At 44.9% G+C, this 27,155-nt stretch overlaps 1 protein-coding gene across 2 annotated transcripts in view; it reads left to right on the top strand.

Annotated features, from left to right (window-relative positions):
* Positions 1-27,155, top strand: part of MYOF (myoferlin) — a 157,808-nt gene that overhangs the window by 30,337 nt on the left and 100,316 nt on the right. For both annotated transcript variants that reach the window (XM_082630028.1, XM_082630027.1), the window contains exons 4-7: positions 8,487-8,595; positions 11,472-11,559; positions 25,239-25,405; positions 26,051-26,179. In XM_082630028.1, coding sequence (XP_082486154.1) covers positions 8,487-8,595; positions 11,472-11,559; positions 25,239-25,405; positions 26,051-26,179 — 493 coding nt within the window. The remainder of the gene's footprint in view (positions 1-8,486; positions 8,596-11,471; positions 11,560-25,238; positions 25,406-26,050; positions 26,180-27,155) is intronic.

Raw genomic sequence — 27,155 nt, 5'->3', positions numbered from 1 at the left:
GCAGGGGAAAAGGGGAGAAAAAGGGTACAGGGTGTGTGTGCGCACGCACGTACACGTGCGCTGGTTTAGAAAGGTTTTTCATATAAGGATTTGCTCTGGGGTCTCTTTTATCATGAAACGTTTTATGAGACCTATGGCTTTAAAAATGCATTCAGATTCGACTAATTGGATTCTATGAGAATTCATCTACAGCTGAAGTTTACTTCTGGTCTAATCCTGAAAATAAAAATTGTTTTCCAAACAGATTCACAGTGTATATATAGCATTGACGGTGGGGAGGGAGCTATTTGATGTACGTAAGAGAAAGGATTGGTTTTAAGAACTCTGCACAGTGATTGTATAGAAATGGCTGTGGGTAGTTACAAAGGGTTCTTATCTGTTCATTCATGCCCACCTGCCCACACTCCGCATAGATAAACCCGCCTTCCTGTGATTTAGGCTGTGCATGAGTTCAGACCAGCTTTCCCTGCAAGTACTGACTTGGAGTCATATTGTTTTTAGGATCCCTTTTTTTTTTTTTTTTACAGCTTTATTGGAGTATAATTGCTTCATAATGGTGTATTAGTTTCTGCTTTATAACAAAGTGAATCAGTTATACATATACATCTGTTCCCATATCCCTTCCCTCTTGCGTCTCCCTCCCTCCCACCCTCCCTATCCCACCCCTCCAGTCGGTCACAAAGCACCGAGCTGATTTCCCTGTGCTATGCGGCTGCTTCCCACTATCTATCTACCTTACGTTTGGTAGTGTATATATGTCCATGCCTCTCTCTCGCTTTGTCACAGCTTACCCTTCCCCCTCCCCATATTTTAGGATCCCTTTTTCCAGAATAGTGTCTGAAATAATAATGAAAAGTGATGTTAAGCACTTACCAGATTATCCTTTTAATCCTTACAACAATACTGTTAGGTAGGAGCTGTCATTATCCCCACTTTGCAGATGAGGACACTGAGGCTTAGAGAAGTTACAAAATCTGTGGTACAAGGATAAGTCTGAATCAGTCAGCTCTGTCTAGTGCCGAGTTCTTAGTCACTATGTTATGCTGTCCCCCTTACTTTATAAGGTCCAAGTGCTTGATGAATGAATGAGTGAATACTACTGCCTTGAGTCTAAAGGATGAGGGCATTAGACAGAGACGGAGCCTGGGAGTTCTGTTGAACTGTCCAGAATGGGCAAGCATAGAGCCAGAACTTTGAGGACTGAATGAACAGGAGAATTGGTCAAGAGCAAATAGCAAAATAGCAGGTTACAGTCATCTATTCAAGAAATTAACTCTTAGACATCTTCTATATGCCAAGCATTAGGCTAGTTAACCCACCACTGGCCTTGTAGCCTCGCTGCCCAGGAGGGCTTTGGAGAAGAGACCTGGGCTTCCACTCAGCTCCTTCCCCTGTTAAAGTGATGCCATCTGCAGCAAAGGCTGGCCCTGAATCCTGCAGATACTGCCACAGCCTCCAGGCTAGTTCAGTGATTCCAAAATCTGGGCATGGAGTTTGTTACACCTCCACCTCAGGGGGCTTGTACACTGCTAGGTTGGGGAACCACTGTGTGGACTAGGAGTTTCTAGGTTTTCTAAAACCCCTGCTCCCTTGTGATGAACAGGACAAAGGCCTCAGGGTCCTCTGACAATCCTGGTGTGCAGTAAGGATGGGAAGCTATGGGAGGGCGCAGGTAACTAGGCCTGCCGAGTAGACTTTGATGGAGTTTTGCTTTCTCCTTTGTTCTATTAAATAATTGATTGCTATGTCCATTTCTCAAACGTGAACCTGTATTATCACATTGAATGTACTTTTAGAAAACTGCACGTGTTCCCTGTTCCCCAGGTCTGGCTTTGCCAGCTGCCTTCCCTTCCCCCGCCCTCCATCCACCCCTCCACCTGTTCTAGACCATTGTTTCTCAAACTTCCTGGGTATAAGAATTAACTAAAGAAAAAGTCTGACTCAGGGTCCTGGGAATCTGTACCCGCCCTGCTAATTCTGCTGCAGGGAAGTCTGGGGAACCACATTCTGAGAAACAGTTTTAGGAGCTAATCCAGAGCGCAAGGGTGGGCTGGTTGGGAGACTCGGAGGGTTCCCCACAGGTGAGGTGGATGGGCGACCCGGGGAGGTGCTTTCTGGGGTTCCCTGTGATAGGATTCACTGCCATGGCTGCCCCTGCCTCTCCCCACATCTGGTAGAAAGCAAGGTGCAGGGCTTGGCGCTCCCTCCTTTTGGCTCAGAGCCAAGGGAGGAGCTCCACTGATACTGGCCTAGGGGAGGGAGAAGTCTGCGGAGGGGATGGGACCCAGCCGAGCATCCCCACTGGCCTTCTGGGCCTGGCGCAGACGACAAGGCCCAGCTGGCTGAGAGCCCAGTGCTTCAAAGGCTGGGCGAGTCATGGTCCTGCAGGAGACCTGGGAGCCACTCAGAAAAGCATTTGTTCGCCAGCCCCGTTGGGGACTGTTATTGCCCCTCGAAGGATGGGAAGTTGGTAGTTCTGCAGTCCTTGGGAGCTGAGAGAACAATGTGTGACTTTCCAGCCTCCAACTTATTTTTCCTTTCCTTCATGAGGGAATTTCCAGTAAACTCTCCCCCAGTAATCCATGTGGGCTGGGTCCCTGCTGCACAGAAGAACAACTCGCTAGATGTGAGTTCCCTTATTAAGAACTCAGCCAGCAAAGCCCTTACTCACCACAGTGGCATGCGACTGTTAACATTTGCGTCCAGGCCAAAGGGGAAAACGTTTTCCATTTCTCTTTTAAACACACTAGACTCTGTTTTAACAAGAAAGAAACAAAAGTTCTTAACCAACACTTGCATGATCGAGTTGACTAGTTTACAGTTAAACTCTTTAGTTCCCCCAAACCTAACATCTAATTTTCAAGTAGTTGCTTCCATTGCTTAGAATTAGTTTGATGTCACAGAGAGAACCAACAACAAACTATATGGGGGTTCGTGGACTGAAAGGAATAGGAGAAGGACTGGCTCTTTCTTCATTTCAGAATACATCTGCTGTTTATTATTCTTGCACCATAAGTTTCTTTTTGAGGTGTGGTCCATCCATTTTAGTGTTGGGTGGAGCCCATGGGGAGACTCTTATTTTTCCATGAAAACACAGGGTAAAAGTTTCCCCATTACTTTCACACCATAATATTTTAACATATTTGTAACATTAGTAATATGAAAGAAAAAGGGTCTTGGTTTAGTATCACCTTCTTTAAAGGAAATTGGCTTGTGGTCCGGCTGAACTCTTCTTATTCCCTGTGTAGGAGGCCAAGTCATCATTTCGCAGTCTCTCACTGTATTTTGTATCCAAGCAACATCATAGAAAATAGGCCAGGCCAGGCTTGCCTTCAAAGCCCTATAGAGTTCAGACACCCATAGGGGATGTTTTCTTCAACTTACAGTGAAAGATCTTAGAAGTTGTAACTGTTTACATTTTTCTTCAACTCACTGAGCCATTAAAAATATTTTGTGGATTAAAGTCTTTCTAGGCTTTCATCTAAACAAGCACTATCTTCAGAAAAAAGAAATTTAAGTTTTCTTTGATGTCTCCCTCCCCTCCCCCACCCCACCCCCACAAGCATAAGAATTTTATGATGAAAAAGCAAATCTTAAGAAATGGGACTAAAGGTTTCTGAAAGAAGGAATTGAGATCAGACTTCACGATTGGCTTCTTTTATTTCACTCCATTCCTGGTCTGTTATTTGTTACCATCCTCTCACACCCTCTCATGGGGAGGGGAAAGCAGCGGATACTGGACGAGTCAGAATGGAGGTTGTAAAACCATTCAGGGCCATAAAGGGCCAGCAGATGGGTTTTGTGTTTTAGGCAAAGCTGTTCTCCCCAGTTAGCCACAAGTCCCACCACTCCCTATTGTCTCACCTAATACTCACTGTATTCCACATTTCTGTTATTGGCCTAAACTTTCCTCCTGACACCCTGTGGGAATTTGTTTGACTCCTGATGTTATAGGCCAATACCTTTGAAGGCAGAAAACTTGCCTAGTATTCTGGATTGTTCATTATGGACATTTTCTAGGATATTTTCCCCCCTAAATCAATAAACAAAGGCTTTAAGAGAAAAGAAATGTATAACATGAGAGAATTTTCTGAATAGACATACATAGGAACATCATATATATAAGCCAGTAGCAGACTTTCAGGGCTAAAAAGGGTCTGAGGAATTCTTTCAATCTACTCATTTGCAGATAATGAAGGGGGCTCAGAGATTTGGGTGACTTAGCCAAGTCCTCAAAGGCAGTTGGGACACAGAGTTAGGGGTAGAACAGGAATTGTCTAACCCAGTGGTTCTCAGCCTGTGGTGATTTTGCCTATGGGGACAACTGGCAATGTGTAGAGACGCTCTAGTGGGTAGAGGCCAGGGAAGCTGCTGAGCATCTGACAAGGCACAGGACAGCCCCTAAAACAAATAATTATCCAGTTCAAAGCGTCAGCAGTGCTGCTGTTGATAAATGCTGGTCCAACCCAGGTCGGCCCTCTTTCCACTTCAGTATCATCCCCGCGTGCTGTGTTTTTTGTTTTGTTCCAGGGATTATTTATTGTTGATAGAGATTCAGGTCATCTTGGCTTTAGCAAAAGCAAATCAGTACACGTTCAAGTGTACAATGTTATGATTTTAATCATAAAGTTAGGTTATGAATCATGGAACTGTGAAGAGTAAAATCCAGTGTGTTTCCATGTCTTTCCAAGGTGAGTACGAGTCAGATAACTTTTTTTTTTTTTTTTTTTTGCGGTACGCGGGCCTCTCACTGTTGTGGCCTCTCCCGTTGCGGAGCACAGGCTCCGGACGCGCAGGCTCACGGGCCCAGCCACTCCACGGCATGTGGGATCTTCCTGGACTGGGGCACGAACCCGTGTCCGCTGCATCGGCAGGCGGACTCTCAACCACTGCACCACCAGGGAAGCCCCAGATAACTTTTAAACCTTTCCAGGTTTTGTTCTTATTGAAAAAAACCGAATTAACCAACTCTGTGGCCTGCTGTCTTAAAACATGGAGAGAAGTCCATAGAGAGAAGCTCACACCCTGTGGGGCTGAGAGAGATGTGGAAGAGATTTTGCCAGGGGTTCTCACCTTGTGTGGGAGGTTTCTCTGTTTCATCAGGTGGAGATGGAGTCATGGGTAGTCTCTTGTCCTCAGTATATCAGGGGAATAAAAACCCAAGTGAGAAGAAAACATACTGATGTTAAAAAACAAAAACAAACAAGATACTAACATACGGAGTGAACATACTCATGTATGAAAAATTACTCTGTAAAGGTCCCATCAATTCTCAGCATTGACAGAGAGACCTAATTTCTGTATTGACCTAAAAGGGCTGAAAAGTGCACTCAGTCCTCTGGAGGCAAAATTTTTCTTTTCTGACTCTACTTGTGATATTAGAAGAGAGCAGAATCCATCATGGTTGTTGAAAATCTTGGGTGTGTTCGTTTCAAGTCAGTGCACTCTTCCAAGAAGCCCTGTGCCAGTTGTTCACATCATGGGGTTAGTTGTGTGAAACAGGGTATCATAGCAATGTCTGGTCTTGTGTGATATAATATACCTATTCACAGAAAGTGAAGTCACTTATTCTGAGTCACTGGACGTATGTGGTTGGATGACAGACCCTGAATCTACAATCTGGTCCTATTTCTGAGGTCCGAGTGGGGGATGAGAATACAGATACATGTCAGTTTAAAAATAATGTGTCTATGTTGACATCAACTTTCACTTCCTGATTTTAAAACAAAATGTACATTTTAAAATAAAATGAATATTTCTCCACAGGGGGAATCTTTCCTGATTATTGTTTTTGCCTGACAGCCCAGAGCTATTTTTATTCTCAACTACGGTTTCTTCACCACGGGGTTTTTGGTATAAGGAATCTCTCCTATCATTTTGAGGACTTGATATTTAGTTTTCTAACTTTATGCTAACGATAATCCAGGCTATCATATCTGCTATTGTTAGTATAAGTCGCTGTAAATATAGACAAGACATAAGTAAATAGCATTTAAAAATTCTTACTATTTCTCTTTTCCTTTTTCAGTATCTATACTGAGAGCACACCCTGGACTCTCTTTGCTTTTTAATTGCATTTCACAAAGGGAACTCCTTAAATTCACCCACTGTCATACCATGTTGTGCATTATAACCCCAATTTACAGACTATATTCCACAGGTTACACTTTTATATTGACCAACTCCCTGGGGATGTGTGTTCTATAAATTTTTTTGATCATGTGCCCTAACTACAAAAATGTTTCTTTCCTTCATTCAGTAAATATCTATTAATAAGCAAACTATGTTCCAAGCACTGGGGTTAGAGGAATGAACAGAACAGGAAACAACCCCTGCTTTCAGGAGCTTCACTGTAGTAAGGAGGGACACAGGTGTACTTCTGTGCCAGTATGTTATGTGCACTAAGAGGTAGATGGTCAAAACCACAATAAGATATCACATCACACCTGTCAGCATGGCTGTCATCACAAAGACCACAAGCAACAAATGTTGGCAAGGATGTGGAGAAAAGGGAACCCTTTTACACTGTTCGTGGGAATGTAAATTGGTGCAGCCACTGTAAAAACAAAACAATACAAAACAGTATGGAGGTTCCTCAAAAAACTAAAAATAGAGTTACCATAGGACCCAGCAATTCCACTTGGGTATATATTTAAAGAAAATGAAAACACGATTTCAAAAAGGTATCTGCACCTCAATGTTCATAGCAGCATTATTTACAATAGCCAAGATATGGAAGCAAGCTAAGTGTCCATCGACAGATGAATGGATAAAAAAGATGTGGCACATATATGCAATGGAATATTACTCAGCCATAAAAAAGAATGAAATTTTCTTGTTTTCAACAACGTGGATGGACCTGGAGGGTATTATGCTTAGTGACTGAAGTAAGACAGAGAAAGAAAATTCTATATGTTATCACTTATTTGTGGAATCCAAAAAATAAAACAAATGAAAGAATATAACAACCAAAAATTAAGAGGTGGATGGGTAAGTGGTAGAGGCTGAATATAATCCCTTGGGGTCCAGGAAGAGAAAGAAGTGCACACATCCAACTTTTGAATGATGCTCCACAGCATGTGAGTTAGCAAGTTACCCCGTCAGTAAACTAGCAACCTATTTACACTGCAAGAAGGTTTACTTGGGGGGATGTTTTTATAGTGGACAATGTTGGTTTTTTTTATTGATCAAATGTTCCCAAGTGGCCTTTATTTCACAAAACTATTTCCATTAAAATTATTTCCTATACCACTTTTACTATATGATACTATTCAAATGAAAATCAATCGACAAATTTACAAGTTATGCACTTTTAAGTCATTTCTTCTACGTTGAGGCTGTACACATCAAACAGCATCAGTGCCCAGGACTGAGTCAGTGAATTCCTAACGCTCTTCCATTAACCTGGACTCAGACTTTCACATTCGGTCAGGTATCTGTTACACCAAAGCAGCTTCTGAACCATGTGTTACCTGGCCCAGGTGGAAGCTTAGATTTTCTATCTTCTTGTGTGGTTTCCTCAGCCCATTACTAAATCAATTAGCCAGTCTCTGAAGACCATGGCCTACATGAGATGAAGTTTACTACTGCTACTACCTACAAGAAGGATGATGGAAACAGAACAAACAAACAAACAAAAATCAAAAAATTTTAGGAAATAAGGTGAAAGTGAGAAAAACTTCTGCATGAGGCCTGTATTAATTTTCTGTTGCTGCTTTAAATTACTACAAACTTAGTGGCTTAAAACGTCACAATTTACCACCTTACAGCTCTACTGGTCTGAAGTCCAGTGGGCTTACCTTCAAAATGAAGGTGTCAGCTGGGCTGTATTCCTTCTGGAGTCTCTAGGGGAGAATCCATTTCTTGCCTTTTCCAGCTTCTAGAGGCCGCCTGCATTCCTTGGCTTGTGGTCCCTTCAAACTAGTGACAGCTTGTTGAGTGTTTCTTGCAAGTCTCTTGACTCTTGTCTCCCTCTTCTAATTTCAATCCTGGATTATCTGGGTAGGCCCAGTCTAATCATATTAAGGTCAGCTGATTAGCAACCTTAATTCCCTCTGCTACCTTAAACTCCCTTTTGTTTTGTATCACAACATATTAACAGATTACAGTGGACAATATTTTATGAGTCCTTTTAAATGTCCATTACAGAAGAATGCCTAAACTTTGTCCTACTTTTCTCTCTTCCTGTATTCTTCGAGGTTATATTCAGTCTTTGTCTCTCACCCATCGATCTCATTTGTGACTTGAAATTTCACAGGCACCATAGTTTGACTCTTGAAATGACTGCTTGTTATGGAGACATGGTGGCTGCTGTGTGATGGTTACTGCCAAAATACCCTGCTAGGGAGAGCACAAAATGGCCCATGCTTCATTATGAGTGATTTTAATGCTCGCAGATGAATAGGAAGAGGATTGGAAGATCCAGTGCGGAAATGGAAACATGCCTCTTATGTGGGTTACTGTGTGCTTTTTCCTTTCCCCTGCAGGTTAATTGGCACGGCCACCGTAGCCCTGAAAGACCTGATCGGTGACCAGAGCCGATCGCTGCCTTACAAACTGATCTCCCTGCTAAACGAAAGGGGGCAAGAGACTGGGGTGAGCATTTCCCTCTTGTTGAATGGCTTTGAAGTGAGATGGCTTTGCAAAGGTTCATTAAGACAAGAGTGTGAAATTATAAGTAGCTCACTACACACACACACACACACTCTCCCTACTGGTTTTGAGATAAATAGGTGCATTTACAAATGATATGGCCTCATCCTGTACTCATATTGACAGAACTACAAAGTAGATAAACTTGATTTTCTATGGCAGAATGCTATAGTGTGAGTGGGACCCTCTCTTGGTACAGCTCTGGGCATATTCACTTGGTTGTTAACATTTGTATGGTGAGTATAGCTCTGTGTATCAGATACTCTTTGAAGCATTCTATAGAAGGTAATTCATTAATATTAGACCAGAATATCAAGATGTTAATATCATGATTTTAAAAAAATTTAATTAATTTATTTATTTATGGCTGCGATGGGTCTTCATTGCTGTGCACGGGCCTTCTCTAGTTGCGGAGAGCGGGGGCTACTCTTTGTTGTGGTGCATGGGCTTCTCATTGCAGTGGCTTCTCTTGTTGCGGAGCACAGGCTTTAGGTTCCTGGGCTTCAGTAGTTGCAGCGCGTGGGCTCAGTAGTTGTGGCTCATGGGCTTTAGAGCTCAGGCTCAGTAGTTGTGGCGAATGGGCTTAGCTGCTTCGCGGCATCTGGGATCTTCCCAGACCAGGGCTCGAACCCGTGTTCCCTGTATTGGCAGGAGGATTCTTAACCACTGAGCCACCAAGGAGGTCCCCAGGGTCTTTATTATTCCATTGGCAGCTGAATGTTTTCTGATCACAGCCTCTCTAAACAAGTACACACTGATACTGTCTGATATGAGACCAGAAGAGAGACTCTTTTTCAAGTGCACTTGAAAAAAAATTGACTCTAGCATCACAGCTTTCAGATTTCTTAAGATTGCTAACAAGCACCCATAAAGCTAATATGCTTGCCCTGTTAACCTCTGACCCCTTCGTTTTCCAAACAATTTGTCAATATTTTGCTTGGGAGCCTGGGCAAAGGGAGAAAATTTAAAAGAGGCCATCCCTGAAGGCAAGAATGCATTAATGTCCATTAGGAATGTCAGTTTTGCTGGTCTAGTCTCCAAAACATATAGGTTTGCTGTGAATTAGCATTCTAATCATAAAATGTAAATTCAGAATGTCAGCTGTCATCTATCTACCCCAAACTGGCTGAGAGAAATGATACTAAGGGAAGATGGTACAAGTCAGTGATTTTTCTGGCTGTTTTTTCCTCTTTAAAGCAGAGGAGAAAGCATATGTAGAATGCTGAAATGGCAGAATTGTAGGCATTGAATGGAGTAAGGAAGAGTGAGGGCCTCAGGCCTGGCCCCCTGGTGTCCCCTTACCCCTGTAAGAGGGCCTGGAGCACCTCTGAGGATCCTGAAGTTATTGGGAAGCCATTGATACAGAGGTTGAGCCATTCATGGACTCTTCTAGGGTGTGAAAGGTGGATTCTTCAAGTTTGGCAACTGAGCCCCTCATTGCATTCAGTGTTCCTATTGTGGCCTGGTTGTAGCCATGAGACGCTGCTCTTATGATTCTATATTTGCCAAGAAACTGCTGTCAGAGGCATCATTTATTATCCTGTTCAGTGTCTCCCAGGTCATAGTTCTTAAGTTGGCAAAGAATGTGCTGATCCATGAGGGAGTATTTACTAATGAGCAGACAGGGCAATTGTGTGTGTGTATGTGTGTGTGTGTGTGTGTGTGTATGTGTGTGTGTTAGAGTTTACCAGGTGTAGCAAAAGTAGCAAATGGAAGTGTGGGATGCCCATTTAAATTTGAATTTCAGATAAACAATGAACAGTTTTGTAGTATAAATACGTTCCAAATTTTATATCCTGTATTTTATCTGATAACCTGGGTGTGTGTGTGTGTGTGTGTGTGTGTGTGTGCGCCATTCTTATTTTCAAAGGACTTCTTTTATTTTGAGGTTTATCCTTCCTCACTTTTGCTGTTAAAAGTCCTTTATGAAATGATTATAGTAGTAGATGGTAGTTGAGGGCATGTGTTTGGCAAAATAAAAATTAGCGACCCTATGTTGAGTCCCCCTCGCAAACTTTTTTGAAATTTTATCGGTTCACAAAATATGAAAGTATAGGAAACTCTGCCCTAAAATAATGCCCCACGTGAGAAATTTAACTCAGATTTTTAAAATGGGAATAATTTTATCTCCTATAACGAGTTGGTATGTTTCTTCCTTTCTGATAATGAAAGGTTATGTATAACATTTTATGTTCTCCTTCTTGCCTTGGCTTCTAGCCAACTTGGGGTCATATTTAATGCAAGAGGGATGGCACTTATCTTCAACTTCATATTTTGCATCTTTGTTTTCTCTTTAATCAGACTTGTTTCCCTTTTTTTGAACCCCATTTTATGAATCATATCGTTTTATAACTTTTTGTTAGTCGCTTAAAATTCTTTTTGGAGAGAAGTGTGAAAATAAATTTCAGCAATTAACAAAGACGTCAATGAGCAAACAAAAAACTTAAACACTTAGAATGATCCTCTGTGACTGTAATTCTGTGATTGGAGGCCATCTCCAGCCTAGGAAGGAGGTTTGTTATAAGTTTCCTTGTCACAGAACTTTCCTCCAGTTATGAGGCTGCCCCTTAGCAATGATACACTTGGCAACCTGTACCAGGTAACTGCTTTCCCAGGTGTGCCCACTCCACCTGGGCTCACACGGTGGGAAGATATAAACAGTGGAGGGTGTGTCATCCTTCTCTCTTTCTCTTCTCACTTTCCCATCCCCCTGCTCAGCCCTGCTAGAACTTTTACTCCTGCTGAATTGGTTTGTGTTGAGTCTATAGCATTCTGATGCCCTGCACTGATTCTGTCTGCAATGAATTTTTTCTACCCAGGCCACCATTGACCTGGTGATCGGCTATGATCCACCTTCAACTCCACATCCGAATGACCCCAGTGGGACCAGCGTGGCAGGCTTGGGAGGTAAGCTGACCCTCCTGAAGGCCCAGCCTACACCAGGGGGGATCTACTAATGGCACACAAGGACTCTCCAAGAAAGCTCTCCTTGTCACTATGCTCTCTGTAGCTCCCTGCCCACCTAGACAGGGCCCCATGAGGCAGGTGGATCAGCCCTGACTGGACATTACAAGAGTTTATCAAATGCCCTTCAAAGGACAGGGGACAGCGAGACAGTCCTTTACTGTTGTCAAAATTCGGTGACAGAAAGAATACCGGTGCCAGATTAAATCTTGGAGACAGAGTTTTGGGTGAAGTAGAAAGAAATAGCTTTATTGGTTTGCCAGGTAAACAGGGCCACAGGGGGCTAATGACCTCAAGATTGTGTGTCCCACCCTGGAGGGGGTAGTGAGGAATCTTATAATGTTCAAGGAGCAGGGCGTGGTCAGCTTGTGGGCATTCTTCTGATGGGTTGATGGTGAGGTAATTGGGAGTCAGCATCATCAACCTCCTGTTTCCAACGGGTCTGGGGTCTGCGTGCTTGTGGACAGCATACAGTTAACTTCTTCCACCTGGTGGGGGGTTTCAGTATCTGCAAAACAGCTCAAATGACACGGCTCAGAATAGTATCTGTAGTCCTTGAGGAAGAACTAAAGGTCCCTGACTTTGTTTAACGGCTAAAGTATTATTATTTTGTCTTGCTTGACTGTTGTTCTTTCTTTCTGCATTTTCTCACTTCTCTGATTAAATTTATTCTGTGACTAAAGTTTTTCTACAGACAAAAGGCAGGCAGAGGACATGGGCGGGGTCTGTTCTGGGAAGGCCTCATAGGGTCCTGCTTGGTTACATGACTGAGCAGCCTCACGTGAGCCCATCCAGCAGAAGGCCCCAGGCAGGGCTTTGCTTTGGGTTTGTAGCTTGCACCCCATACACTGTTGCCTGGTTGTGAGTCTCAGGAGTGGCCTGTACTCTCTTCACGTGTCTTCACCTCCTAAATGTGCCATCACCAGGCTGTGCTCTCAGCCGCCAGTCTCGTGGTCAGAGCCCTTGGATTGGAGCCTCTCTCTCCCTTGGCCCTGACTGACCCCCTCCTGCCTCCAAACAGCCCCTCGGTCCTTTAACCAAGTGCTTCCTGCCGCACAACCCACCTTGTGCTCCTTGTTCACGGACGTGGGTTGTGGGTCATTCAGGGCCATCAGGTGCTGCTTTGGATGGGGTTGGGGCGTGGGACTCGGGGTGGGTTTTGGGCCGCGGGTGGAGGGCAGTCTACAAGTCAGGCCTTTCACGCAGCTGAGTCCGACCTCCTCTTAGCGTCTTTCCAGGGTGACGGGATGCTAGACGTGTCTCTGTGGCTTCCTCTGAACGGAGGGGTCTCACCAGACGCCCCCGTCTTCCCAGCCTTGGCGTGCACCCCAGGGAGGGAGGGCCCACTCGCCTCGCCTTGAAATCCCTCTTCCTGGGAGGGCACCCTGGCCCTGGTTCCTGCCAGGCCTGGCTCTTCCAGTCCTGGCTTCTCTTGAGTTTTTCTTGGTTCTGAACTCAGCTCTCTGGCCACCTGAGGGGTCTTCTTGGCACCTGTGGCAGCACCTCCCTTCCTGCCCTGTGATGTCTCTGCCCCCTTCCTGTGTGACTTCTTGTCTGCCTCAGCCCCAACCCAGCCATTGCCCCTGCTCGCCCAGCCCACAGATGGCCCGATATTAAGGTTTGGGCCCATTCATTGACCATATAGTTGTGTGTCCAGCATGGGTCACCTGGCCCCTTCTTCCTTGGGGACATTTGGGACTGACATAGCCCCTTACCTCTTATAAGGGTACCAGCACATCAGCAACGCGCTCTGCCTTCCCCCCTGCCCACCGGCACCACGGGCACGCTGCGCCGTCCTCGGACGCTCTTGGCCCTGCAAGGGCCCTGTGGTGGCTTGAGAACATCTGTGGCTCCCTTTGCTGCCAGAGCAGTGATGACAGACACACCACAGAGCAAACAGCTCAGTCCTGAGCAGCACGCCAGCAGGGGCTGAACCAAGTGGTCCAACTAATTTCTTTCTCCTTCGCTGATGTCCGCTGTCACCAGCGTTTGCTTCAGCCTCGAAAGGACAGTAGGAACTTACGGGCCCAAAAAGGCAGCCCCAACTGGCGGGCTATCTGGTGTAGCCTCTGAATTGGGAGGACCAGGGTGCCTTTTCTTACACTGATATTTTTCCTAAGCCAGATCCTATTTACTAGTTTCCTAAGGCTGCTGTAATAAAGCACCACCAACTGGGTGGCTCAAACTATAGAAATGTATCCTCTCGCAGTTCTGGATGCCAGATGTCTGAAATCAAGGACTCTAAGGGAAATCCTGTTCCATGCCTGTATCCTGGCTTCTGGTGGTTGCTGCCAATCCTTGGTGTCCCTTGGCTTGTAGACCCATGTCTCCAGTCCCTGCCTCTGTCATCACACAGTGTTCTCCCTGTGTGTCTCTGTTTTCACATGGTGCTCTCCTTGTGTGTCCATGTCCAAATTTCTCACATCTTATATGGACACCAGTCATTGGATTCGGCCCACCCTAATCCAGTGTCCTCTCAGGTTAACTTGATTACATCTACAAAGACCCTATTTCCAAATAAGATCACATTCTGAGGTTACAGATGGGCAAGTCTTTTGGGAGGACACTATTCAGCCCTGTATACTGGGAGATAAAAGACAGTTTCATTATGTTTATTCCATTTCAAGAGCCAAAATGTTAAATGGGCCCTTTTGAGGTACCCCTTGAGCCGAGCCTTTAGGAAAAAAAATAGCACTGAGGTTCATTCAAGTAGAAAGAGTAAACTTATAGTTTACATGAACTGGCATCACACAACTTCTTAGTATTTATGGAGTAAAGAAATTGGTTGCTGGGTTTCCTTACCCATTGCTCAGTGCTGCAGTGAGGGTGGTAATTCTTTAAAATACAGCTCCTCGGGTTTCCCTGGTGGCGCAGTGGTTGAGAGTCCGCCTGCCGATGCAGGGGACACGGGTTCATGCCCCGGTCTGGGAAGATCCCACATGCCGCGGAGCAACTAGGCCTGTGAGCCATGGCCGCTGAGCCTGCGCGTCCGGAGCCTGTGCTCCGCAACAGGAGAGGCCACAACAGTGAGGGGCCCGCGTACCGCAAAAAAAAAAAAAAAATACAGCTCCTCCTCTCCAGGAACTTTCAGTCCAGGTTTGGAGACAAGACTTTTTTTTTTCTGAAGGTGTAACATTATGGATAAGAGAAAGGGCTTTGGGGTCACACTAGCCTAGGTTAGATTCTGTGTCTATTGTTAATTAGCTATGTGACCTTGGGTAAGTCACTAAACTTGTCTGAATCTTAGTTACTCTACTGTAAGGTGGGGGAGGACAGTAGCACATCATAAAGTGGTTGCAAGGATTAAATGAGATAATGCATAGAAAGCACTTAGCCCAGTGCCTGGCATAGAGTAAGTTCTACCTTAATGTGGTCTTTATTATTATTATTATCACAAAAACAATTCTGGGTAGCTGTAGTTATGAGCTCAGTTGAGTGCCACAGTCTGTATGGGCATTCAAATTGTTTCCTCTAAGAAGCTGAGTTATTAGAAAAGAATGATCTGGTTTGGCTCAGAGTCATGTTGAGATGACTAAATGCTTTTTTGTTAAATATCTTAAAAAAGGGGGGGGGTTGTGTCCTAATGGACCAGGAAGACTTTGAGAATAAGCAATTTATCAAGCTGTTGGGAGTATAGGGGGAGGTCCCATCTCCTGAGATGGACCCTTGTAAGCCCAAGCTCAGAAAACACGCCATTTCCCCGGAGCAAAGACTGCTTCCTTAGAAATGAGAAAAGCACCAACTCTTGAAATTTTAAACGGGGAGAAAACCCTTGCCATCCAGGCTCCCTTTGCCCAAGGCTACTCTCCTCACCTCGTGGGTTGTCTTGGCAGCACAAGTCAAGCTCCAACAGTGCTTGTGGACTGAGTCCCCCATCCTCTTAGGAAGCTAGCTGATTTCCAGCAGGTTCCAATGGCAGGTGGCCAAGGTGTGCCTCAGAAGTTCTTTTTAATACCTGATACTGCTGGATGGAGATAGGAAAGGAGCCAGAACTTGGGTTCCTTTTATTTGGATTTCAAAGAATGTTAGCAAGTGCTGGCCTGCAAATGGGCTGTGTCCGCAGGGCAATTTTATGTTTAAGTGTGAAATGACAGAGTGAAATTTATTTATTTGAAAAATGAACAGGTTTCTTTGATCTGGAAGTGCCATCTTTGTTCTATGAGATTAACATTCACCACAGCTGGTGGCGTGGTGAATAATGATTTCATAATCTGGCTAAAAGAAACTTAAAAAAATCTTTTAATGTCCTAGATTATCTGGATTTTTTTAAAACTTTTTTTTTATTTGGCTGCATAGGGTCTTAGTTGCAGCATGTGAGATCTTTCGTTGCAGTGCGTGGGCTCCAGAGCTCACGGGCTGAGTAGTTGTGGCATGTGGCTCTCTGGTTGCCCCACAGCATGTGGGATCTTAGTTCCCCGACCAGGGATCTAACCTGCATGCCCTGCATTGGAAGGCGGATTCTTAACCACTGGACCACCAGGGAAGTCCCTATCTGGATGTTTTAAGATAAAACTTTTTTTGTCTTAATGTGACAATTCAACTAAGCAAAGATATCTTTGAGTACTTAGTACAACTCCATGTTAGGGAAGACACTAAGGAAAAAAAACCAACACCTTACAGTCTTGGGGGAAATAAGAGCAATAAACATGAGACAGAAATAACAGCAAGGCAGCCACACCTCCTGCCATCACAGACCTTAACATAAACAGAACATCTGGCCAAGAAATTGGTTTTTTTCACTTTCCTTAAATTGACTCTTTAAAAATCTTTACCATTTTGTATAAAAGTAACGAGTCCACTCCCTCTAATTTAAATATCAATAGATCTTTTCAGATTTTAAAACATGAACTCATTGGGGGGTGTTTTTTGAGTTCAAAAACATATCTGCTTATAAAAATATAAACATCACAGGGAATATAAGACACAAGAACATACAAATCTCTCATAGTCCCAACCTACGATAACCGCTATTCACCACTACTGATATTGATTTTAAAGGTTACCATCCACATAGTGGGATCTGCAAAGAAGAAATTTGAAATGTTAATGATAGAACACAAAAGTGAAGATTTTCAGGAAAATTCACCTCTGCAAGTTGAAGAAACTAATTATGACCATAGACCATGGGAATTGAATACCTCAGAGGTTCGTGTGTTTTTGTTTTTTGTTTTTTTAAGACTCTTTTTTAAGAGAAGTTTTAGGTTTACCACAAAATTGAGAAGAATATACAGAGATTTTCAGAATGCCCTCTGCCCCCACGTATGCATAGCCTTCCCCATTATCAATGTCACTCACCAGAATGGTGCATTTTTTTTTTTTTTTTTTTTTTTTTTTTTTTTTTACAAAGGATGAACCTGCATCGACGCATCATAATCACCCAAAGTCCATCGTTTACCTTAGAGTTCACGTTTGGTGTTTTACGTTCTACAGGTGTGGACAAATGTATAATGGTCTATATCTAGCATCATCACATCATACAGAATATTTTAACTGCCCTAAACGTCATCTGTGCTCTGCATATTCGTCTATCCCCACACACACCCCCAACCCTTGGTAACCACTGATCTTTTTATTGTCTCCATAGTTTTGCCTTTTCCAGAATATCACAGAGTTGGAATTATACAGTATGCAGTCTTTTCAGATTGGCTTCTTTCACTTAGTAATGTGCATTTAAGGTTCCTCCATGTCTTTTCATGACTTGATAGCTCTTTTTTTAGTGCTGTATAATACTCCATTGTCTGGATGTACCACACTTTATTTATCCATTCACCTACTGAAGGAGATCTTGGTGGCTTCCAAATTTGGCAGTTATGAGTAAAGCTGCTATAAGTTTCCGTGTGCAGGTTATCCGTGTGCAGGTTTTTGTGTGGACCTAAGTTTTCAACTCCTTTGGATAAATGCCAACGAGCATGATTGCTGGGTGATAGGGTAAGAGTATGTGTAGTTTGTAAGAAACCACCAAACTGCCTTCTGAAGTGGCTGTACCAGTTTATATTCCCACCAGCAATGGATGAGAGTTCCTGTTGCACCAACATTTGGTGTTGACCGTTCTAATAGCTGTGTAGTGGTATCTCATTGTTTTAATTTGCATTTTCATGATGACATATGATGTGGAACATCTTTTCATATGCTTATTTGCTAACTGCATATCTTTGGTGAGGTTTCTGTTAAGGCCTTTGGCCCATTTTTTTTACAGGTTGTTTGTTTTCTTATTGTTAATTTTTTTTTAATTAACTTATTTTTTGGCTGCGTTGGGTCTTGGTTGCTGCGTACGGGCTTTATCTAGTTGTGGTGAGCGGGGGCTACTCTTCATTGTGGTGTACAGGTTTCTCATTTGCAGTGGTTTCTCTTGTTGCAGAGAATGGGCTCTAGGCGCATGGGCTTCAGTAGTTGTGGTACGCAGGCTTAGTAGTTGTGGCTCATGAGCTCTAGAGTACAGGCTCGGTAGTTGTGGCACATGGGCTTAGTTGCTCTGCGGCATGTGGGATCTTCCCAGACCAGGGCTCGAACCCATATCCCCTGCATTGGCAGGTGGATTCTTAACCACTGCACCACCAGGGAAGTCCCTATTGTTGAGTTTCAAGATTAAGAGTTGTTTGTATATTTTGGATAACAGTCCTTTATCACATGTGTCTTTTGCAAATGTTTCCTCCACTTCTTGGCTTGTTTTCTAATTCTCTTGACATTGTATTTCACAGAGCAGAAGTTTTTAATTTTAATGAAGCCCAGCTTATCAATGATTGCTTTCATGGATCAGGTCTTTGGTTTGTATCTAAGGGGTTCCCTTTTAAGGAGTGCTTTCCTGAAGCTCTTATTTCAAAATGACAAAGGTTGAAGAGCCTGGGGTATAGGTGGCTTAACTGAAAGTGTGTGGTGTCAGAAGGTCTGCTTTTCATTGCCTGCCTCTGAGACTTTTCCCATGACAAGAGGGGTGGGCTGACTCAGACCACTGGCTTGATCTTCTGAAAACCTGTTACCTTGCCGACTTGATTTGCCAGATGTCATTTAGCTTGACTGGAGCCTACATCCCCGTGACCAGAATAAACTACTTTTAAAGTCTCACATCTATTTTTGAAGAACAATTTGTTAAAAGTATACATTGTTCAATGCTAGAAGTGCGAAAAAAAAAAAACAGGAAACATTCATAGCCAAAGTTGGCCACACTTCAAATTCATTTCATTCCATGAACACCAGAGTCACTTTGCTTGAAGTTAAATTCACTCTGGTTCAGAAAACATTTACTGATACCTGTCTGTAGAGCATACAGAGGTGAGAAAGGTATTGTTTGCCACCAGGAGCTTGTGTTTCAGTAGAAAGGTAAGATATAAACATGAATAACTATAGGTCAGAGCTGCATCTAATAAATTCCTCAAGGGAAGACTAAGCTAATTATTATGTGGGAAACAATTTCTTAGAGAAAGTGCTTTTTCAGCTGTGTATTTCAACTGTGTATCCTTACCACCTAGTACAGCACTTGGAAAACCACAATGTCCAATAAATGCATGGTTGATTGAACGAATGAATGAGTGAATGATGGATGAGCAATAGATATGGTTTAAATTTTTGTTCATGAGGGGCATTTTGGTGAACACTAGTGTATAGGCCAAAGTGACTGATTCATTCAGAGGAGTAATAAAAGGGAAACATGTTCCTGAGGGCCGTGAGTGCCAGACTGGGACATCTGTCCTTGATGAACAGACCTTGAGGATCCATGGGAAGTTTTCTGAACAAGGGACTGTCTTGTTCAGAGCTGCCCTGGAACATGATCAATGTGTTAGAACATCATTGCAGGCACTGTTTCCACGATTAGGTCTCTAATTGGCTTTGTCCAGCAAACTGATTGTATTAGGCCATTTTTCCCCCCCAGGATATTTAGGAAAGTCAAAGTGATGATAATAAGAAGTGGTTCTTAAATTTTAGAGACATAGTAAAAATCATCGGGGGAAATCTTTAAATGTGCAGATTGCCATCACCTATCTCCAGAGGGTCTAATTTAGCTGATCTAGGGGAACTGCCCAATCTTGTATGGTTAACAGGAACTTCCAGGAGATCCTGATGAAGGCTGATTATCGAGCTCACTTTGAGAAGCCATGGAGTTGAGCATTTTACCTGGTTAACATTGTCTTGTCCTGATCCAGACAGAGCTCTTTGGGCAGCATTTCCTAGCTTGGCTCACAGCCTCCCTCAGTCAAAGGTAGATGCTGCCAGAATTGCCCTGCCAGCCTGTGTTTGCATCACTGTTTGGTTACAGGCACTTTTATGGTACCTTTGCTTTGGTCAATGTATTGGAACTGTTCCAGAAGATTCTCAGGGCCCATATAGTGCCATTTACCCAAAAATCAGAGTGAAAGGTAATGAATTGCTTATGGTTGAATGCAGATATTTATTTATATAACTTTTAGCATGTTAGAAACCCAGCAAAGTTATTATTCAACATTCCAGCTAAATCAGCATATTATCTCCAAAATGTTTTCATGCTTAGAAACTTACTCTCTCATGTTCTGCTTTGTACTTTTGAACTTACACTGATGATACCATACCAGCCTTCTCCTGATTTTGCAATGACCTTTGACCCAAGGTAATTAAATTCTGCCTTAACCAGTACGACCATTTAACAAGACCTCGTCATGAGAAGCAAAATTAATATCATAGGCAGAGGTTGGCATTCTACGACTCTGGAAAAACAGGGTTGCTGTGGGGAAATAGTAAATATTGACAAAAAAAAGCAAAAATATTCATAAAGAAAGGAGTCTGCATCAAGGAATGGAAGAGGATTAGGTGGGATAGTGGCCCAATTAGTGCTTAGGTGGAAAAGATGAGAGGCATGGGAAGTGTTTGGATAAAGAAGCCTGCTGGCTAGGGTAGTCCTGGCCACCCTGATTGCCTATTTTCTCTGTGAAATAAGAAGGAAGGTCATTAGCTGATGGTGAGGAGGATAGAATGTTGGAAGCTTTCAAGGTGCAAAACAGGTGGGAGTTCAGAAAGGTGAAGGGATTTGACCTTGTTGGCTAATCAATGGCCATTTCAAACCAGGATTTAGGAGAACTTGGACATAGGTACTTTGGAAACATGGTAGGATAGCTGGGCAATCCTGTGAGTCCACTGAAGGTTTGCGATCGTGAAATTAAATTGACACTAGTCAGTAAGGTGTGTGTTCAAGTTCAGTTACCTTTGTGAATGAGTGTAGTAAGTGGAGAGTCAAATGAACCAGGTGAGTACGATGAAGTGAGGGGAAGGGAGGGATTGAGGGGCACTTAGAGGAGCGATTGCAGTGTTAGATCCCAGAATCTAACAGGTTAGGAGAAAAGGACATGAAGTGGGGGTCAGGGGATGTGATGTGGTCCATAGATTGGGGCAGCCTGTGGGACTGCACACTGTGGACTGGAGTCATAGAAAGAACAAACTGGAGAGATACAAAAGATGGCCACTGGAGTTCTGTCTACACAGAAACTCAGAATGTGAACTTTTTTGGGAATAGGGTCTTTGCAGAGGTAATCTGTTAAATGAGGTCATACTAGATTAGGGCAGGCCCTAAATCCAATGACCGGTGTCCTTATGAGAATAGGTGAGAACCCACAGACACACAGTGGAGAAGGCCATGTGACAACAGAGGCAGAGGTTAGAGTGATGCAGCCACAAGCCAAGGGACACCAAGGATTGCCAGGAGCCATCAGCTACTAAGAGGCAAGGAAGTCTTTTTCTCTAGAGGCTTCTAAGGGAGCATGGCCCTGCCAGCATCTTGATTTTGGAATTCTAGGTTTTGGAACTGTTAGAGAATAAATTTTGGTTGTTTTAAGTCACCCAGTTTGTGCTACTTTGTTACAACAGCCCTAGGAAGCAAATACAACCAGCAACTTCCTATTCAGTCAGCAGTTCCTAACTTACTGTTGCCTTCTGTGGTCATGAAACACTCATACTTTGTAGATCCTCTTGGCTGTGTTCCAGGGCATGCCTGGGTCTCAGTATGGGGCGGGGCACGCCAGTTCAGTGGCTAATGTTGGGTAATTTCACAACTTGTGCAGAAGGGTGTGTTCAGCTGTGCCCTAAGGGCCCCGGTCATTCTTTGTGGAACACTTAGGGTGTTAGCATTGTTTAATTCTGTGCGGCTTCCTACCACATAAAGGGGCGATTTCCTGCTCAAACAGCCTCTTGCTGCTACGTAGAGATGCAGGTGGTAGACAGGACTTGGTGTGGTTTCCCTCTGACCCATCCCTTCAGCCTAAAGTCTGACTAGCAGAAGGTTTCCAGAAGAAATCGGCTCTTTGTTACGTGCAGTCTGTTTCTGGAACATCCATCAAGAGCTTAAAGAGGATTTGTTCAGAGTCCAGCACGACAAAGGGCTACGATTTACCCCTTCTTTTGCCGTAAACAACCACCAACCCCAAGTGGAACAGTCCACAGCAGGGAGGAAATCTCACCTGGGCCCAAGGTGGTCCAAGAAAGTTCCTGTTAGTTGTTGCAGGAGCCTTAAAGTCATGTGGCCCAACCACTGTCCAGTCTGGAACAAGTTTGCACAGGGGAGCCTGACTGTCTGTGCTTCCCTGAGGCTGGTGCCAGGGTTGGGAGGAGTGTCCCACTGGCATCTGGGTGCCCTCTCCTGCGAGCCCTGCGGGAGCTTTGCCCAACTGCTGGAGAACTCGAGAAGGCTCAGGCAGGGGTCAGGATGTCCTCGTTCGTTTGTTTCCTCATTCCACATTCATCAGGCCCCTGCTATGTACTAGAAGGGTGTGTGTCAGGCACAGGGCAGGTACAAAGAAGAAAAGGGCAAGCCCCCAGCTTCTGAAGAGTGGATGGTAGTGGGGAGGTGCACAGGTTAATAACAGGTGCGAGGGAGCTTCCCTGGTGGCGCAGTGGTTAAGAATCCGCCTGCCAATGCAGGGGACACGGGTTCGAGCCCTGGTCCAGGAAGATCCCACATGCCACGGAGCAACTAAGCCCGTGCGCCACAACTACTGAGCCTGCACTCTAGAGCCCGCGAGCCACAACTACTGAGCCCGTGTGCTGCAACTACTGAAGCCTGCGTGCCTAGAGCCCGTGCTCCGCAACAAGAGAAGCCACCACAATGAGAAGCCTGCGCACCGCAATGAAGGGTAGCCCCTGCTCACCGAAACTAGAGAAAGCCCGCGTGCAGCAACAAAGACCCAATGCAGCCAAAAATAAATAAATTAAATAAGTAAATTTATAAAAAAAAGAAAAAGAAAATAGGTGCGAGACTGGTGAGGACTGGATAGAATAATGTGTCGTAGACACGAGACGGGGGACTCACTCCGGTGTGGGGGGGGTGGGGACAGAGCAAGACAGTGTTTCATCTGGAACTTGAGGGAGGTGAGGAGCCCGCCTGATGGAGAAAAGGAAGGACATTCTGAGAGCTTGGATCCGGGCCCCAGGCAAACCCTTCTTTTGAAGCCTCTTAAAGAATAGGGAAGTGGAGGCCCAGATTATCATGCAGAGGTAGCTATTCACCTGTGGCTTCTGTGGGGTTTCCTGGTGTCCTGACAAAGATGTTGAGGAACTAGGGGCACAGCATCGCCTTCACCTGCAGCCTGGTCTGGATCCAGTCTTAAACCAGTGAGGGAGGGCGAAGATGTGGTCTTGGTTTTAGCTCAGCTCCTAATAACCTAACAAGTTGCTTTAGCTTTCTGGACCTCAGTTTTTCTACCTATAAAATGGGGTGAGGGGCAGGTTAGATGAGGATCTTTAAGGTCCCTTCTAGTCTAAATTTTGCGGGTCTGTGGCTCCTTGAAAGGCTGAAGTGTGGTTCCAGAGAATGTTGGGTCAAAGGAGCCAGAGGGCTGAGGAACAGAGCAGGAACGCACACTTGATGAATTGGCGACAAAGAGGGGGCCACGAAAGACGCTGAAAATATTTAGTCAGAGTGCCAGCAGGAGAGCTGCACAATTCAGAGAAGTATGCGTGGGCCCTAGTGTCCAATGCCATGGAAGGTGAAGCGTGAGGATTCAGAAAAGGGCCCTGAGCTTAGAAGGAAGAGGTTCACGGTTGACCTTTGCAGAACAGGTGCCGGGCTTAGACAGGACGAGAATGAATGGAGGGGTGGTGAGGAGGAAGTTTCCTCCTGGACTAAACTCTGAGGCAGTACACTGGGGGGACCTTTTACTTCCTTGTGGTTGCCCCTTTCTTACTCTAGGCCCTGTCCCCTGTGCTGCTCACTCACTGCCCCCCACCCCCGCCCCTTAACTGCTCGCTAGGAAGTGCTCCAACAAAACTGACTTCTCAACAAAACTAAAAAAAAAAAAGAAGAAAAAGGAAGAAAAGATTAATTTGTTGGGTTGTGCTTTGTGCCAGGCACGGTATTAAAGGCCTTGCATATACATTAATTTTATTTTTACAATAACCTAGTGGTAAATACTATTATTTCCCCCTTTTTACAAATGAGGAAACTGAAACAGAAATTAAGAGACTTACTCAGACTCACGTAGCTCAAAACTGGGATTCCAATCCAAACAGCATGACTCCAAAGCCCAAGCTTTAAGAGCCGCGCTACACGGCGATTTGATGGAACTAATTCATACCATGACATGAGTGACTGGCAGATGACTCCATATTGAAATTGTCTCCTACCTGATTTTGCGTTGTAAAGGAGGAGGTTCAAGATCCAAAGGTAGGGAGTGCAAATGCTGGTATTTTTTAGACAAGGTAGTTAGTTGGTCTTCTAGTCTCTCTTGAATTATATTGTACAGATTACCAGGAGTTCAAACTTTTTGTCTATTAAGAAAAAAATAACTGAAGTTTGTCATTGAGTTTTAAAGAGTTTGTGAATAATAAAAAGGGAAGATATAGAAGGCAGAGTTGATTTTTTGTTATTTTAGGAGAGAAAGATCTGTGTCTATCTGAAGGCAGAGGGGCGGTCCCTATGGGGAAGGAGCCACTGGAGGCACTTGAAAGGGGGGACATTTAAGGGGTCCCCAAAGAATCAGCAGGGAGTGGAATCTCAGGCATGGGGAGGGGGTTCACTTGAAACACATTTTCCCCCTGAGTGTGAAGAGAAGCTAGGGGACAGATGCGTATGGAAGTGACAGACCAGGAGGATGAAGGGAGAGCATGATGGCCAGCTTGGTCTGCATGGCAAGAAACTGGGGGTGAGTTTCTCATCTGCCATGAGGGTGGAGAGGGCATTGGAGAATCAGGAGGCTCAGGCAGAAAGGAGACAGTACAAAACCTCATGAGTAAAGATCTAGAGAAAAGATCTGTGGTGGGAAGGGTGGAGTTGAAGTATCCCCTGCAAGGCTTCAATTTTCCCCGGCATTTCCCCGCCTTGCCGTCCTGCTGCAGGAAGGCCCCTGACCTCAGGCAGGGTTCCCAGGTCAGAACTGAGTGATTTCTGGTTGGGTCCATTTGCACCATCTCCTTGCTCTCCCCATGGCCTCTGACGTTCTCCCTGTCACCTTGAAGACAGCCTGAATGAGTGCTCTGATGCACGTGAACACATTTTCCTAAAAAAGCTATCTGAGTCACAACTCATCCCAAGTCAGTGCCACCAAGAAGTGTCTCCTTCACCTGCTGCCTCAGGAACACGGAAAACCCTCTTGGGTCCAGGAAACCAGAGTGTTCAGATGCATGCAGGGTGAGGGCCATCTCTGACTGATCCCTCTTTGGTGTTTTAGGAGAAGAGGAGGAGGATGGTGGTGATGAAGACGGGTTGGACAGTACGGTCAGGGCCCCAGGGCCCAGGGGGCAGGGACGGATGGTGTCGGAAGCTCACCTTGCCCGAAGGCTCACAAAAGGGAAGAACAGCCGGTGGATGCTGTCCAACAAGCCACAGGACTTCCAGGTAGGAACAGCCCGAGGGGCCATATTCCTGTTGGACCAACACTCTGTTGTCCAGCTTCTGGCAATTGTGGTGTTGCTGGAAGAGCTTCTGCCTGTGGGCAGTGGCTCAACTAATAAAAAGAGATGTCAGGGCACAAACCCAATAAGAAGAGCTCCCCATCTGTCTTCTGCAAGCAGCAGTAGATGTAGTCAATCCACATGAGGCTCTTCAGAGAAATAAAATCCCCTTCGGTGGTAAGAAAGAGCTAATCAAAGAATAGAGTCACAGGTATTGTGTTTTTCACAGCTCTGGCTACTTCCTTGGGAGACAGCCATGGAGTGAGTTGGTACCTCTCAGGGCTCAGGAAGACCAAGTAGGAGGCTGGGGTCTGAGCAGCAGCCTCCGTCGTGTCCTGTGCTTTCCTGGGCCAGCTCTGGACTATTGCAACCCCACTACTGATCTTGGTTTTTGCAACCCAACCCCAGTTCCCATCATGAGAATGAGCGCAGGTGGCTGCCCCCAGTCCACAAGCACAGGACATTGCAAAGCTGCGCTGGCCTGGTTTCAACGGTCCTGACAGGTGAACGAGCTGAGGCCACACCTGAGGATTCTCTTACATGCCGTGCTGGGAAAGGCTCAGTGACGACTCCCCTCCTGTGCTTGCAGATCCGTATCTGGGTGATCGAGGGCCGGCAGTTAAGTGGCAACAACATCAAGCCTGTGGTCAAAGTCCACATCTGTGGCCAGACCCACCGAACAAGAATCAAGCGAGGGAACAATCCGTTTTTTGATGAGGTAAACGGGTGAATGCATGTCCTGCTCTGTGAGTCTGTTTTATTTATATGTACCTTCCCGGCTTCCACCCACCTCTCCCCAGTTCCCTGTGGGAGGGGAACACCTGTGCACACACAGTACAAAGTTCCAGTGTTAAACGTTCTGCTCTAAGAACCACTGGGTCTTGAAGTCAAGTGGCCTGCTTTGTCGCTGGTTCTCAGAGCTGCCAGTGTCTTTCTGGTGGTTTTGCAACAACTTGTGGAGGGAGACCTTTCTAATGGGTCCTCGCAACCCTTATGATGGAGCACACAAAGCACTTACACCTGCCTTTGCTCTGGTTTGTTTTTTTTTTTTTCTGATACGCGGGCCTCTCACTGTTGTGGCCTCTCCCGTTGTGGAGCACAGGCTCCGGACGCACAGGCTCAGCGGCCATGGCTCACGGGCCCAGCCGCGCTGCGGCATGTGGGATCTTCCCGGACCAGGGCACAAACCCACGTCCCCTGCATCGGCAGGCGGACCCTCAACCACTGCGCCACCAGGGAAACCCAGCCTTTGCTCTTTTTAATTAGCAGATGTCTCTGAGTGGTGACTCCATGTAACTAAGTAACCTGATTTTCAAAGGTGTCAAAACCTACTTGACTATAAAAATAATATAGGTTAAAAAAAGCAATTATGAGCAAAAACGGTTTTTTTCCTCCATACTGAGGTTATAGCCTGTTCTGTTGACCTCTTCTGCAACACTCCTCAAAAATACTGAATACCTTGACAGTGGTCTTCAATGCCACAAAACTCCACGTTTAGGACTCTGAAGAGAAATGATAAGTTTGGGGAATTTTTCGGAGTCCAGCCTTACTCTGCTGAGGAGATGCATTTCTGAGGTTCCTTGGGTCTCATGCTCTGGTCTCTGAGGCCAGGCCTTTGGTACCACAGGTCCCACAGGTACCACAGGTCCCTACAGCTTGTAATCCCAGCCCTGGCTCTGGTGTTGGTTTTTTTC

The sequence above is a fragment of the Mesoplodon mirus genome, assembly GCF_964341445.2.
Source record: "Mesoplodon mirus genome assembly, chromosome: 2".
Lineage (NCBI taxonomy): Eukaryota > Metazoa > Chordata > Mammalia > Artiodactyla > Ziphiidae > Mesoplodon > Mesoplodon mirus.
The sequence above is the reverse complement of the archived record's forward strand: the minus strand, read 5'-3'. Positions and strand labels throughout refer to the sequence as shown.